The sequence below is a fragment of the Punica granatum genome, chromosome 2 (assembly GCF_007655135.1).
Source record: "Punica granatum isolate Tunisia-2019 chromosome 2, ASM765513v2, whole genome shotgun sequence".
Taxonomy (NCBI): domain Eukaryota; kingdom Viridiplantae; phylum Streptophyta; class Magnoliopsida; order Myrtales; family Lythraceae; genus Punica; species Punica granatum.
The window spans coordinates 39,559,651-39,575,418 of record NC_045128.1 but is presented as its reverse complement, the minus strand read 5'-3'; the positions used below and the strand labels follow the sequence as shown (position 1 = coordinate 39,575,418).

General features: G+C 37.8%; 1 protein-coding gene and 1 long non-coding RNA gene across 3 annotated transcripts; one reads left to right on the top strand and one right to left on the bottom strand.

The window, feature by feature from the left end:
* The first annotated feature begins 8,980 nt into the window (after positions 1-8,980).
* Positions 8,981-11,065, top strand: LOC116198113 (homeobox-leucine zipper protein HOX11-like). The gene is made up of 4 exons (XM_031528456.1): positions 8,981-9,332; positions 9,447-9,775; positions 10,123-10,202; positions 10,325-11,065. Exons 1-4 carry the CDS (start codon positions 9,062-9,064, stop codon positions 10,650-10,652), a joined length of 1,008 nt encoding a protein of 335 aa, XP_031384316.1. The 5' UTR covers positions 8,981-9,061; the 3' UTR covers positions 10,653-11,065.
* Positions 11,066-12,901: 1,836 nt separating this feature from the next.
* On the bottom strand, positions 12,902-15,190 carry LOC116194396. Of its 2 annotated transcripts, XR_004154422.1 has the most exons (4): positions 14,567-15,189; positions 13,737-13,960; positions 13,505-13,657; positions 12,902-13,414 (listed from the first exon to the last, which is right to left on the bottom strand). It is a non-coding gene; the product is annotated as an uncharacterized LOC116194396 (long non-coding RNA). The 2 variants fall into 2 exon arrangements; XR_004154421.1 differs by having other exon boundaries at positions 13,505-13,960; positions 14,567-15,190.
* Positions 15,191-15,768: the final 578 nt, after the last annotated feature.

The following is a 15,768-nucleotide window of genomic DNA, read 5'->3' as shown; positions in this document are numbered from 1 at the left end:
AGAGGGTCAAAATCTTTAAGGGGCAAATGATAAGATAATTTGGTGAAATTAAAAAGCAAAATTTGATAAATTTGATATCAATGAGAGAATTTATGTAAAATTCTATAAGGGATCTTTGTACGTAATTTGGTAGCGCTACTAGCCCTTCTACGGTTTATCCCAGGGCTAATAAAATATGAAGTGCACTAATCACCGAAATATATATAAATATATATATATTTGAGGACTTTGAACCTAGTAACTTAAAATCAGATCTATAAGGAGTTCGACGCACCCAATTTAAAAGTTGAAATTGATATACGATAAACCCCGCTTTCCTTAAATTCGAAGTGGAATTGCTCTCACACACTTTGGTAGATCGACTTTATGATTTGTCAAATTAATAATCCATCTCTAGCTAGCGCAGTGATGAGTGATCATGTGACCTGATGTGAATTCTATTTATTCGTATTTTAATGGCTCGTGTCTCAACCTTTCCGAGCATCCAAACAGCATCCCATGAAAGAAAAGGAATGCCGGGTGGGAAAAGGGAGATAATGTAATTATGATGATGATGGCGATGATGATGAATGGATGATGATAATTATGGTGATTTGATGATTATGATAATGAAAAAGAAGACGGAGAAGAACAAGAAGAAAATCGTAGGGGAAAAAAAAAAAAAAAGGAGGTGAGGGGGGAAACCCTAATCATGCTGTCTGAGGGAACAAGATCCTTCCATTTCCAGGATTACATGCGGTGTTGTCCTTTCTTTAGCACTCCACTTGGGTATGCTCAATCATTAAATTATTAGCAAAAACCAATTATTTGTGATTAATTAACTGATTAATCAGTTCATAATTAATTAAGCTTTTCTTTCCTTTTTTTTTCCCCTTTGTGTTTTGCTAGCCTATGTTTGGGGAGTCTTTGCAATGATGAAAAATGATGGGAAACAATATGGGCTCATCATCATACCTTAATCAATTCCTTTTTTCTCAATAATTCAATTATTTTTACACATACATGGCCTCTACCACGAGATCTTTTTGAATTCTTACCCTATGTTATGCTCGCATCGCTATCATTAGAGATCAACACATACGAATGATTCATGTTTCTTGTTGGGTGCAACTTTCGAGGACATTCATTACATAAATTCCCTTTTATCAAATTTATTTTTTAGTGATCATATTCATGAATTTTATTTTCGACGGATGAAATTATACAACTGTTGACTAGGACAAATGATTTTCATTCGTATAGCATGTTTGAAGATATGCAAGTTTTTACGGCGAATTTGATATATAGCATGCTTCTTAATTTTGATATGAAAGGTGATTCCCTAACTTTTCCTATTACACATTTACGTGTCATGTGTAGGAAAGAACATTTATTCTAAAGGGTCATTACATTTAATTAGACTTTAAAAAACATAACAAGGCATGCAAATTACAATTGTTTCTTGAAAGCATAACTAAAAAATTGTTTCTTGAAAAGTGTTTATCGTTTCCCTTCCTAGGAAGAGGGAATATTTCACATAGCAGTAATCTCTTCAGAAATTCTTTTTATTAAAAAAATAAAAAGAAAAAGAGGGAAAAAGAAGTGAAAGGAAGGAAGAGAGATGAGCCATGGGGAAAGTTGGGAAGGGGGAAGACTTGCATAAAAAGCAACAAATAAGCCGTGGGGCTGACAAAAGTGTCCACAATCATTAATCATTGCTCAAAATTGTGTCTGGTCTGGCTTTGCCCATTTGACCATGAATCACTATTCCCAACTCTTTTCAAAACATCATAATTTGTGGAATTGTCAAGGTTGCTAGCCTCGCAAAGTTCAGCCCAAGGATTGATTCAATCAGAAAGACAGTGTAATGCAGTATTTCATATGTCTTCATCCGAAATTTAGAGTTCAAGTTCCGCCAATAAGCTTTTCTATACTTCTTTACCCATAGCTTTAATTAAATTGATGCACGTTCACTTTGTAAAAAAGAAAATCTTGAATTTTCTCTGACCGTATTAGTTATGTACAAAAAAAATTGAAATACGATCACGATATATCGATTAGTTTAATTTAATATTTCATTTTCTTCAGTAGAATAGAGAAAATGAAATAAATGATTACGATTGTCTTACTAGTGAGAATTAAATATGAAATATCTTAATTTCTATGGGCGATTTGTGCTACTACATCAAATCTCATTCCTCTAATATTTTATTGATATTACACCATGAAAAATTTAACTTAAATATGAATTTTACTTTTAAAATTTTCTCGTGTATGTTTTTTTCCCTTAGTGGGCTATCATTATAATTAAGCTCCTCAAGTACTTACTTTGCATTTAACGAATCCTTGGTTTTCCACACGTGATATGCTAATATCCTACTTTCATTATCGTTTTGCGGTTGCTTTGTTAGGAATTTAAGACCAATACCATTTCATTGCCATATGTAAGAATGTTCTCCCCACTATTGACATAGCAAAACCGATTTGGTTGGTTTTTAGGATTGAGCTTATCCTTAATTAGTTCTTTAGCATGCGAGAAAGTTATATCACAAAAAATAAACCAATTCAGATTTTGTAGATATATTTTATGAAAATTTCTATAATTCGATTTAGACTATTAATATAAACTAGACCACTTAATATGTTTTCGTGTTTCTGGCCGCAGCCCCTTTGTGGCACCAAATCTTTGACACATAGGTGGTCGTATCTTGGAAATTTCATGTTTAGGTCAAAATAAACATGACAGTTTGAACAGAACCGGTCGAGTTATTGTGTACTGATGTGTACTAGAAAGGAAAAATAATAAATCCAAAGACAATTAGTTGAAGAAATTAGAATAATGGGGTAGTCAAGATTTTGAAAATTGAACTATTTACATACACAAAGACCATATAATCGCCTAATTGTAGTGGAAGATGCCCCTGATGATACATATCAACAAGTAGGTACATTTTTCTTTTCTCCTCTCGTTATGCCAGTTTTCCCACTTCCTTTTGCCTTCCGTTTCTTCCATTGGGTTTTTTTTTTGGCTAAATTTCTTTTTAATATATCTTGAAATATTTGAATATAATTTTGATTTATTTATCGGTTGTGTATAGTTGGAGCGCAAGCTCTTTAAGCTATAAATAAACTGCATGACCATGCACCATTGTTTTTAAAAAAAAAAAAAAACTAAAGGCTTGGTCTGCGCATGATCTCAAATTTTATTTTTCTGGCTGTGTTTCTCTCGTCAAAACAAAGATTTTGACGGCCTGTTGATGTCTAGTACTAGTGCATTTCGATCGACCATTCGTTACGCCTCGCATGAGGGCGAGATTGTAGGAAGATGTTAAACACTTATTTGGTTTGTAAATGTGATTTTAAAATCACAACTTTAATTTAATTCTATCCACAACAAAACAAAATAACTCATACAAAATTAAAGAGTGAACCCCATTTATATCACTTTTTTCACAACAAAACAAAACAACTCATAAAAAATCAAATAGTGCATCCCATTTATACCACTCTTTTTCAAAATCAAAATCTAATTTTAAAATCATACTTTGAAATCAAACGCAGCATAAAACAACAATAACTACGATATTTTTTTATGATTTATCAAAAAAGAAAAATACAACTAAAGAATTTAAAATACCTGTGGAAATAAATATGGAGCATTTCTTCGTACTAGTATTAATAAGTTAGGCCAGCCTGAAAAATTCATTATTGCAGAGGGGGCAAAAGATGTGATGAATCAATCACCCATCAATAATTTTCTGAAGGGTAGAGTTCTGCTGCCAGGCCCCACTCGCTCGATTAGAGGGGTGGACTAGAGACTAGAGAGTGGCTATCAACAATCAATAATTAATAATTAAAATAAATAAAACAAAAAATTAACGAGATATGACGCGAGTGATAAATTCAACTCAACGTGAACAGAAATTACCTGCAGCGCAGAACCTCTAGTACGCGCTTTCTAAGCATCTTGTTGACAGCTCTGCAAAAATTAGTCTCAACACATAAAATGAGATTAAGTTTTGACGGGAAAACAAGCAATATTATAATGATAAAAAATATGAAAAAAAGGAGTTAATAAATTGATCTAAATTAATCGAAACTCATTCACCTTTCGAATATTAACCGTTTGTACGTTCATAATAAAAGATAAGAACTAGGGAAGGGGACGAGTAAGATCCCACGTACAAATGATTGCGGGAGTATGAATTGTCCCCTTGGGACGGTGCAGACATCCCCATCTTCTGGGCCCCACACCCACACACACACACTCTCTCTCTCTTAATTCATTCTCCGAGGTCGAGGAGAGAGAAAGAGAGACCGACATGGAAGAATTCTCCAATCACGTCAACTGTCTGACTTCTCTCTGAACTTCCCCAACCCCCAAATCTAAAATACATAGCTCATATCTTCCTTTTTCCCTACTAACAAAATCTAATCTTAATCTAAAAATAAAAATAAGGTACCAAAATTCATTGATTGCATGCATGCACGTGATCCCCCCCGCTCTCCCCCACCTACTGCACTGTAGCCAACTGGGTCCCACCGTAGCCCTGCGTTAGTAATGTCTCATGGTTCCTCGGCTTTTCTTTTTATTTTTGTTCTTTTGGTTAAATAATTCTATTTCTATTTTCTGTTTGCGGGAGTATAATTCTAGTTTCTCTCACCAAGGAATGAAAGTGATTGATCGATAGGGTAATATACACGAACTGGCCAATCAACTATTACGGTTCACAAGTTTTTCAGGTGTATCTCATAATCAATTAATGCACTGTTTGATAGGTTGATTCAATATATTAATTGTTCAGGTTTTATTCTCTACTTGTTTAGATAATTTATATATTTGGTTTCACGAGAATGAAAAGAAAAAGTTGAATTTTTTTTATAAAGAATATTGAAGAGAAAATGACATATAAAATCAAATTTTAAGTTTTTACTCTCAAAATCTGAAAATAGGGCTCCCTATATATCGTCTTGATGACGAGCACAGTACTTCTGCCCATATTCAAACCTCATGATTGTCACAATCTTGGTTAGGAGAGATATGGAGAATATGTTAACATATATATATATATATATATGTATATGTGTGTGTGTGTGTGAAGGAATTGATAATCGAAAGGGAGCAGGTTGCATGATGAGTATATAATAATAAACCTATATCTCTCTTATGTGGACTCTTCATCACAACATCAAGTGGACCCACAAAATAATTCCCCCCATAAATATTATAGACATATCTATCTATACCGTATATAACATGTCTGTGGACTCATTGGTGGACATTTGTGCCAATAAGATATTATATACACATATAAATGAGAAAAAAAAAGGGAGAATGGGAAAAGGGTGGCTCTAATCAACCCACAGCCTATCATTAAAGCCTGCATGACTTCAATAATTGCAATGATCCCAAAAGCATGACATATCTGACCTGGTCACATCCTCTAGATGTGAATCTTTAATTACGACTCCTTGAATAAAGCCATCCCACGCGCGTGGCCCCACCCCCAACCCCCCCCCCCCCCCCCCCCCCCCCCCCCCCCCCCATATCTCTCCCTATCTGTCTATCCATCCATCCATCTAACTCCAATCAACCAAGTTGCCAAACCCCAACATGACCTGTACATATATAGGTAGTACAATTACTTGACAAACGAGAAGAAAAAAAATACGCAGCTACGCAAATTTTCGCTTGATAACTCAAACATTTTAAGTTTAATTTCTATTATTTTGATTTTTCTTTTACTTTCTTATATTAAACCCACTAACTCTTTTCTAATGAGAGAATTATCTGACGTCTAACTAGAGTAAACAAATTAGCAAAACAGCAAACCTAGGCACAGTAGCTTTTTTCTTTTAATGTAGAGTCTCTACCAAGTAAATATATAATATATAACAATCACGTCCTCAACTTCTTGAATTATAACTGAACAATTGTAGTACCACACTTATGATATTATACTTAACAAGTATGTAATATAAGTATTTTCGGTGTGCACTTTGATATTTAAAAGTCCAATGAGATCCAACTAATTTAGTTCTAATTGGATCGACCCTCTAAATAATAAAATTAAATATTATCATAAACCGTATGATTGAAAATGTATCTTGCCATGTTATCCAAAAAATAAAAAAAGGGTTAAATGTGGATGTTTTCTTAGCAAATATGTGGTTTTCATAGAAGATAATCTCGTCTATCTTCCGGGTCATCCTTTGAAAGTTCTTAGCCATTACATCAAAACTTATCGATCCAATTGGTACTAATTTTCCTAATTTTCGTACATAGGCTCAAAGAACAGTTCAGAAAATGGATGACAAAATTTTCCTAATTTTCATACATAGACAATGAAAGATCATTTTCTTTTGATTTTTCAGTCAAAAACAAAGTCGGATAAAAAGAGAGTGTAACACAATGGCACATATTTTCGCATAGTAATTAAGAAATTCCAAATTCGATACTCAGTGAAACTACCCATACCCCTTTATTAGCTGTTAAAATTTTTATTTTTATTATATTAGATCTACATTCCTCATTTGTGACCGAAAAAGTGCTAGATAATAAACTAAACTAGTCAATTATCCTCCGAATGCTCTCGTTTACTAAAATACCATTGAATATTGATAAGTCCAATTTCAAAGAACCAATAAATGGTACGAATTGATTTTTCTGAGATTGACTTTTTCTTTTTCTTTTTTTTCCTCAGAGGAAGAACATTAATTAATAAGTAATGTAAAAACCGAGTGATGGATGGACTCATTGGATACCCATTCCTGGGGGGGCATGGGGTGGGGAGTGATGCTCTTAGGATTGATTGAAGGCTACATCTAATGAGAGAGAGAAGAAAGAGGTTTTGTGCTTAAAAGACACAAAAGAAGGTTTCTGCCTTTAATTATGACCCAAACTTTTCTTGGAATAGTAAAAGCCTTTAGTCTCTGTCTGCCCCATGAACACAACCCCCCATTTAAAAAAAGTGTTTGCCTTTGAGTTCATGGTCAAATCTCGTGCCCCCTTCTAAACAAATATATACACCCATATATCCTTCCCACTGAGCCTATACATACATATATTTATTGTTTGGTGTATATTATATTATTTTGTTTATCTTTAGTTTGATTAATCGAACACAGTCCAACGTAGGTCTCCCATGCATGCTGGTACAAATTTTCATCCATGAACGACTGACTAGAGAGTTTTTCTTATGGGTGACCACGACAACTCAAGACGCTTGAAAGTTTTGTTCAGAACCCCACATAGGTCGATGTTAGGTTACAATAATCAAAGATCAATAAGAAAAACCTCTTTTAGAGGAAATTCGTAAACCATAAATAATTCGATCAATGAATATGTTTCCGACTTATCATTTAAAGCAAATTTTAAGTACGTTGGATGTCCTATATAACAATTGTTTAAAGCAGATTATTAACTAGAATTATTTAAGCTAAGAAATATGAATTGGCTGAAGGCCATAAACCCTAGAAAGGAATATGATGCTGACATGGTGGGTAATTTAGGAAGAGAATTTCATGTGGAACTATCCAGCCAATGAGATTCTGCCAACTGGAAGATAGCTGGTAAAGGAGCACTAGGAGGGAGCAGAGTCAGCGGTCTAAGGCCATCATCAGGGTCATTTCTTTTCAATAGAAATGGCGTCATTGGGAACTGAAAAAGATAGAAAAAAAATGGCGAAAAAGCAAATCATATATCGTATTTTTGTGCAGATAATAATTTTAAAAAGAAAAAAATTATATAGCGAATAAAAATATCGAAAAGAGAAGAAATCTTAAAAAATTATGCAATACAGTGACACTTGCCGGACATGTAATCAAGTAATTTCAAAATTGATATTCATATAAAATGATCCGTACTCTTTTATTAAATATTTATTTTTTATATTTAATTGTACTAGATTTAAAAATGTCCTTTCCAACCAAATCAAACGGTTGCCGGAGAAAGGAAACCGTAATTACGGTGGTCGCGTGGTCGCCCTGGTCAAATCCCGACAACTAAAATCTCGTAACACTTTACAGCTGGGCCGGCTCATCCCGGCCGTCGGTCCGACCGGCCCCATCATTCCCCTCATATTTGCCGCAATGAATACACTGCAGTGGTTCGGTAAACAGCAATTATTTGGCCTCAAGTAGAGTTGGTGGAGTTGTCACTCATTAGCTATGGCCCCCACTTGATACATACATATACTTACAAGCATGCATCATCTAAACATATTTCTTGCTGATCTATTTTAGGAAAATAATAAATGATAATAAATATTGTCATGGTCTATGTGCCCATTGAATGCGAGAAACGAGACCACTTTACATAGGAGCTTTGCCGTTGTTATTACCCGTTTATATGTATATATTTATCGAGTTTACATGAACAAATGGAGCTATGTTCCTCTAGTTAAGCAATGCGCATTGAACCGGGAAATAAAGAGGTGCAAGAAGTTATAGTATAAGAAATATATCCTGAACGTCAAACTTTAACCTGCATGGAACTATTCTTACAATTATATGTAAAAATGATTTTAGTGATGTGCCACAAAAAGGAAATCATCAAGGGGGGTTCAAGCTTCATGTCAAAGTCAAAATAATTATTCCATTATACACGCACCACTTTAGTATAAAAGAAGCTCCACAAAGTAAAGGAATTTTCTTTTTTCTCATACGCAATAATATGACAATCTCGTGTGCCCTCTCTCTCTCTCTCTCTCTCTCTCTCTCTCTCTCTCTCGTATGAACCGTTTTGTATAATAATAATAATTATATGCATTCACGTGCAATTGTCAACTTGGACTTGTCGGTCAATATTCACTACCCCCCTGCCCCCCGAAAAAACATTTCCCAGAAAAGAAATATATATATATATATATAAGTTATAACCACAAAAAAATTTATTGGATAATTATAAAATTATAAAATTATAAGGAAGAAAATGAAAAGGTGAGGTGAGAACCGTGTGTTTACATTGAAAAGGGCTCCTTCTATATAATCCCCACTCTCAGCTACTCTCTCATTCCTCTCCCAACTCAAACGCTCCCTCCTCCACACAAATCTTCTTCCTCCCTTCCCCTCCGACAATTTGATGGAGCTGGCCCTCAGCTTAGGCGACAGCTCGAAGCCCTTCACGGCATCGTTTATTGATAAGGCCCCGTCGACGTCGACGTCGAAGGCCAAGGACTTGGAGTTCCGGGTGGGGCTCGGAATCAATGCCGGCGAGGGTAGGGGCAAAGATGTCATCCGAGGGGGAGCCGACTCCGACGCCGTCCCCCTTCAGCTCGACCTCCTTCCCTTCACCCCAGTCCCTCACAGCAAGCCGCTCCAGCAGTTCCGCTTCCCGTGGCTCGCCGAGACTCGTAATTACCTCTTTGCCTTCCTGCTTGCTTGACAACACATAGCCTTTTGCTATATATATATATACATATATATGTAAATATTTTCCTAACGCTGAGAGATCTCCGTTCTTGCAGTCGGGTCGGCTGAGCCGGACTCGTCAGCCGGCGAACACTCCCGTGGCCTTGACGTGAACCGGTTCCCGGCGTTCGCGGAGGAGACGGATGACGGCGGGGCTCACTCGTCCCCGAACAGCGCGGTCTCGTCGTTCCATATGGAGTTCGGGATCAGCAGCGGGTCGGGAGGGAGGGGCAACAAGAGAGATTTGGAGGCCGATGCCGAGAGGGACGGCTCGAGGGGAAGCGACGACGACGAGAACGGGCTGACCCGGAAGAAGCTCCGGCTGTCCAAAGAGCAGTCCGCCTTCCTCGAGGAAAGCTTCAAGGAACATAGCACCCTTAATCCCGTAAGTCAGTTTACATGTGTTTTTTTCTTTTTTCTTTTTCTTAAGTAAATCACGAGATATTTTTTTTTTTAAGTAAGTCACGAGATTATTTAGCCGGCTGCCTGATGCCCGAGTGGAGATTAGCTTGTTAACTAGAAATGAGAATAATAAGGGACGTGTGTAATACATATATAAATACAATGGTTAATCACATTAAAATATACGACTTTTGTTTGTACTCTCAAAAATATAAGAGAGGTTGTACCTTTTTATGTGATTAAATCCTAAATACAAATGTGTATATATATATATATATATATACACGTCTATTTATATAATTATTATTTTTTAATATTGCGGGTGCGCAGAAGCAGAAGTTGGCTCTGGCGAAGCAACTCAACCTCCGGCCCCGGCAAGTGGAAGTTTGGTTTCAAAACAGAAGAGCGAGGTATGTTATAGTTAGCGTCCCTTATATGGGTTTTTTCGACTAAGTCGATGATGACTGTGGTTCGATATGGACCATTAGCAACGATGAATAATAATGATAATGATATTCTTCGGGATTGACAGGACGAAGTTGAAGCAAACGGAGATAGATTGCGAGTACCTGAAGCGGTGCTGCGAGACCTTAACAGAGGAGAATCGGAGGCTGCAGAAGGAGCTGCAGGAGCTGAGAGCTCTCAAGACGTCTCAGCCCTTCTACATGCAGCTCCCGGCCACCACCCTCACGATGTGCCCATCTTGCGAGCGCGTCGCCACCTCCTCCTCATCGGCCGCCGCCGCCGCGTCCGCCTCCTCGGCCGCCGCCAACTCAGCCACCACTCTGCCGCTGCTGGCCAAACCTAGAGTATACCCGTTCCCTCAGGCCCAGGCCCAAGCCCATAAGGCTGCTTCGTGAGATCAACGTGGGGCCCCTCACGCGTCATCATGATGTCAGCTTGTACATAACCATGGGCTATGGCTTCGGCTTTGGAATGTTTATTTATTTAGGCCTTTTTTTTGTTTAATTAATTTATTGGGTTTGTCTCTCCTGGTGGAATTTTCCTTTTTGTTTTTTGGTGGGGAAAGGATTTTAGGAAAATTAGAGAAGAAAATAGGAAAAGAAGAAAAACAGGAGGAAGATTTTGGTTAATCAGGCGGAACGAAATCCTGTTCTATTTTGTAGGATTTTCGTGCTATATATATGGTTTTTGTTTTCCCTCTTCGAGATCTGTGATCGATTTTGTAAAGGGGTTAATGCGTGTCGATATGGTACATACTCATTTAGTCCTTTTTAACTAGTGTCAGCGATAATTGTGTGATGTTTACCTACATATCTGTGCACATTATACTCTGTCTTGATCATGCAGAATTGATCAACCCTGCCAATTTACCGGCTTTATCCAATAGATCAGCGAATCTCATTCGGAGAGGTCAGTGTTTTTCATGTAGTAAATGAACTTTTTACCACATAGAAAAGTCTCATTCAGAATCCGTACATTGCATATATTTTTCTGTGATCATGAGAAAGGAGTATGATTTTAACGGAAGATGATTCTATTGCACCAAATATCTTTTTAAATTTGGTAGTAATTGCGTACCATAACTATTAATGAGGAAATTAAATTAAGGTGTCCTGTCCTCATCAGAGGTACACCTTCGACGGAGATAACTCATAATTGTTTTTATCTGGTCTGGTGTCTGCTTGCTATTGGTGAATCAGAAGGATCCAACACTCTTTTGTTTTGTTAGGGGAATATAAAAATGGAAAAAGAAAATGATCCTTAAAGATTAAGAAAATAATGACAAGGGAAGAAGAACAGAACAATTTCAACGGATTTTGAGTGCATTGTCTCGTCATTGTCAACCCTTGACAGACAATAAATTCACCCTTTGTCCGTTTACTAATTGTCTTGGGATATTTAATTTGTTCCTTCAAATATCTTTATATTTAATTCACCCAATCCAACAACGACCGGACTTTAAGCTTACCACGTTCACTGTCACTGTGTACGGTATATTTTTCCTTAAGCAAAGGCTTAATTTAAAATGATGATGGTTTTTTTTATGGCCAATAGGGATAGAGATTTTATCTCAAAAATATATTTTTTTGTGCTCAAACGATAATGAAAATCCTTTGTTGATATCCAAATGGACACATCGATTTACTGCAAAAGCGGATATAGAGAAAATTAGACTTAAAAGAGTTACAACAAGTAAGATCATTACAATTGTAGTAAGTTATCCTAAAATCAAAAGTTCCTATCAACCACCTTCCTGCAACAATACAACACGGACCCCAGTGAAAATCGATAAGGGGGATCCTCAGTCCAATCCGTTAATCCATGGTGAATTTCAATCTCCATTGCCGGAGATAAAGCAGAAAGGATGCCTTGGGTCGATATCTGAGCACAGGCTCTCACCAAATATCGCAATTCCTAGACAGTCAAACTGAGGAAGTTATAACTTCTTCGATCAGTTCAAACCAGCAACCGTTGATCAATTTTAATCGACATAACCCTAATAGCCCAATCCCAAGACAATCAAACCAAAGGAACTAGCATCTAAACAATTAGAGCTCCTTCTATCGATTCAAACCAGCAACCATCAAAAAGGAAGCCGACCTGTTTATATCAATAACAAAAAGGCAAGCTACAAAAATTGATTTGAACTGGGGAAGGAAGATCAAAATGCAATCCTCAACGTGATGGACGGGGATACTGTTATTGAAAATGATGGCGGGAAAAGGGGTTAAAATGAGGGCTTTCAATCTGTTGCCGAGGGGTTAGGGGAGAGTAGGGGAGAGAGAAAAAAGGGAAACTTTTGTTTAAACCTCAACAAATCCAAATTGGTAACTATTCTCAGCCTATTAATTGAATCTTTAACTGAAGCTCAAGTTTTTCGGAATTGTAACATATTTTGGGCTGTATCAACAAAAGTGTTGGCTGGGTGGTAAGTAGCTCACCTCCATAAAAAGGAGAACACAAGTTCGAATCTCGGGAATCACACTTGTTGGGAAGGAAAATAACCTTTAATACTCGATCTCTCGACTGGATTAGTCAGACCCCATTGGACTTCTGGATACTAGTGTACGTGCCGAAAAAACATACTTTGGGCTGCCAATATCCAGACTTATCGAACTTGGAAGGACAATCAAGAACTGGTAGCTGTAGCAAATTGGACTTCCAATGTATAGTAAGGCAAAGAAAGACAAAATTATTGTTTATGACTTACAATACGATGATATCTAACTGTTCTATATCCTACTTTAGATACAAAATCCCATGGGATCTGAGCTGGTTCTGCACATTCCACCTTACTTAGAAGATTGGGATGTTTTACAAGGAGCTCGGTGTACAGAATCTCGTCCCCGGAATCGGGAATGCCCGGGAGGCACCAGTGGCTTTAGTCCTAGGCCCTCAGGGACCTCCTGATTTCCAAGTCGTCTGAAAAATTGAGCTGCTTCCTGTACATCGAAGAGTGACCGTCCTTTCGATTCCTCGTCATCTTGGCGATGTTAAGGTATATGGTCGGAATTCTCAAGCCTCTGATGACCGTCTCGAGGACTTCCATCTTGGGGACGTATTGGGTCAGGATCGTCCCGTTGTTGTTCGGAGTTGTCTCCTTGTTGGAGTGGTCCCTGTAGTTCGGCTTACCATCCCTGGAGAAGAAGGCAAGATCCTGAAACAGTTTCCGTCATTTAGGAAGTGTTCTTATACGCCTTATCAAATAAAACAATGATGCCGAAAACTTGTCATGTGTCCGGGGTACCTAAAATGGGTGGCAGAGTAACCTCTGAAGAATATCAAGGACGTGTTCGGGTTTACATTGGAGTCGACCCATTTCGCCCATGTGATTAGAGCCTTGTGAAACGACTCGGGCACATTGAGTTCTGCATAGACATGGTTCCTTTCTTGAATTATCCTGCAGGTTTAGTATTCCGTCGCCGTTAATCAGATGGAGGCATCGCACTGGTTTAACCGACTGAGGGTTAGGATTATACAATGAGCATACGCGCCAGTGTCTTCTAGTGATTCCACCAGTGTCCAGTGTTAAATATAATGATGTCCGCATCCTTATACTTCTCGAAGAAGTTACCCACACGAAGAAGGTTTGCTTTGTGCTTCCATTTACGCTGGGCACTTCCCGTTCTTCGACCAAGAAAGGACATGTGAAGAATTCTAACGAACAGTCATAATATTGCAAAGAGAGGAATATTTACACAACCTGTGACATAATGATCAGAGTTAGCGAAACAAAGGCATTTCTTTGGGAAATTCCGTACTTTGAATATGAGAGAGAAGGAATCTTCCATTGAGTTTATACGGATGTGGACCTATTTTCTCAAGCCGATAAGTGTTGGTATCCAAGTCTCGTATAAATTCACAGTTAATTTTTTCATTTTTTCCACGTGGGATTAATTCCCAACATCTATGCCCCTGAAGTAAGTTCGGCCTTTGACTTCAATGACGTTGCTTTCGTTTGCGGCCAAACGACTGATTATGCAAACTAATGATTCCTACATGCTCCGGTTTAAGGAGTCTCTGTCGAACACCCGAGCCTCTTCCCTCTCCGCAACTCCAAAATGTGAGTACCATTCAACGTGATCATACACATGTTTATATCATCGGAAGATAACCTCAGAAAAAAGTATGCCAACTCAATTGATACTCTAAAGTCTAAATGAAGCACCGGATAATGATGAGGTTGAGCCAGGAAATTGGAAGAGGTACAGCACTGGACCATTCGGAGTACCGTGATGATAACATAGTTTGTATGGGATAATGGAAGAACCAAAAGGATTAGTTGCATCGATGAGCATGTATTACGTACCTTGGGAGATCGCGACCCTTTTGCTTTCCACCTGAACTTCTGGTAATCTCTATCGGGCCTCCCATTTAACATACAATTGAAAGCTGTCATCGACTATCAGGCACGACCCTGGCTCATCCATCGGGTAGTATTCATCTTCCACCCACTCCCCCTTGAAGAAGTCCCACCTGATCAACGACTCAACCGGAACATGCTGCCGGGGGACGACTTTTCATGTGGAAAGAGGACGGATAGTGCTGATTTAAATTGAGAATCAGCATTCTTAATGAACCCGGGGGAAGGCAAGTTTGATGAAGGCCTAAGGGCCACTAGACGAGTGAGGGCGATGAACGCGAGCAATAAGCCCGAAGGCAAACCAAGGAGTTGTCATCAGGGCTTTGAGTTTGCATAAGAGGCTCTTCAGCTGGGAGAACAGCTTCTCTCCTTTTGTCAACAATGAAGTTCTTCGCCGAGTAGGCCATGGAATGTGATTCTTTTGCTATTTGCCGATGATTATAAGCTTTTGAAGAACATTAGACATTAAATTCCACGAGTGGTTTTCTATACCACTTCCTTAATATTCGACTTGTAAGATATTGTGCACAACATACAATTATAAGAGCAAGTACGTAACATCGGGCATGATTTACTTGGCCGGCAGTGAGTGGGAGACGCATATCTTTCAGATGTCATTTCTGCACTTATCAGTGTTACCATGAAGAGATTGTAATTAGAAGTTTTTATTTTCTGGCCAATTGAATTTATTATTGAAATAAACATAATTAAAAGATTGATATTTGGATTTTAACTAAAAACGTTTTTGTTTAATAGACAATAACTAGATCAGAAAGCTGCCTCTACTCGGAAATCTGTGGAGATTGTAAGATGATAAGCCCACATCGTCAGGTGATTGTACACGTAATTACCCGAATTTAGCAAATCTAGCCAGAGACTCGAGAAGTGTGATCTGAATGTTGTAACAACTTTATTTTCATCCCAAAAAAAAGAAGAAGCGCCATTTTCTTTCTTCTTCGAGATTCCATTTCGGATCGAACATAATTAATGTTCTCAACAAGGTATGGATTAAGAAAGAAGAAAAATGAATCGTAGTGCAATGTCATATACTCTTGCTAAAACTAAAAATTTGCAAGTTCGCTTCTGCTAGTGGAACTTTCCATGCGTAATTTTTTTTTCTTTTCGTTGCCCGATTCGTTTACTAAACT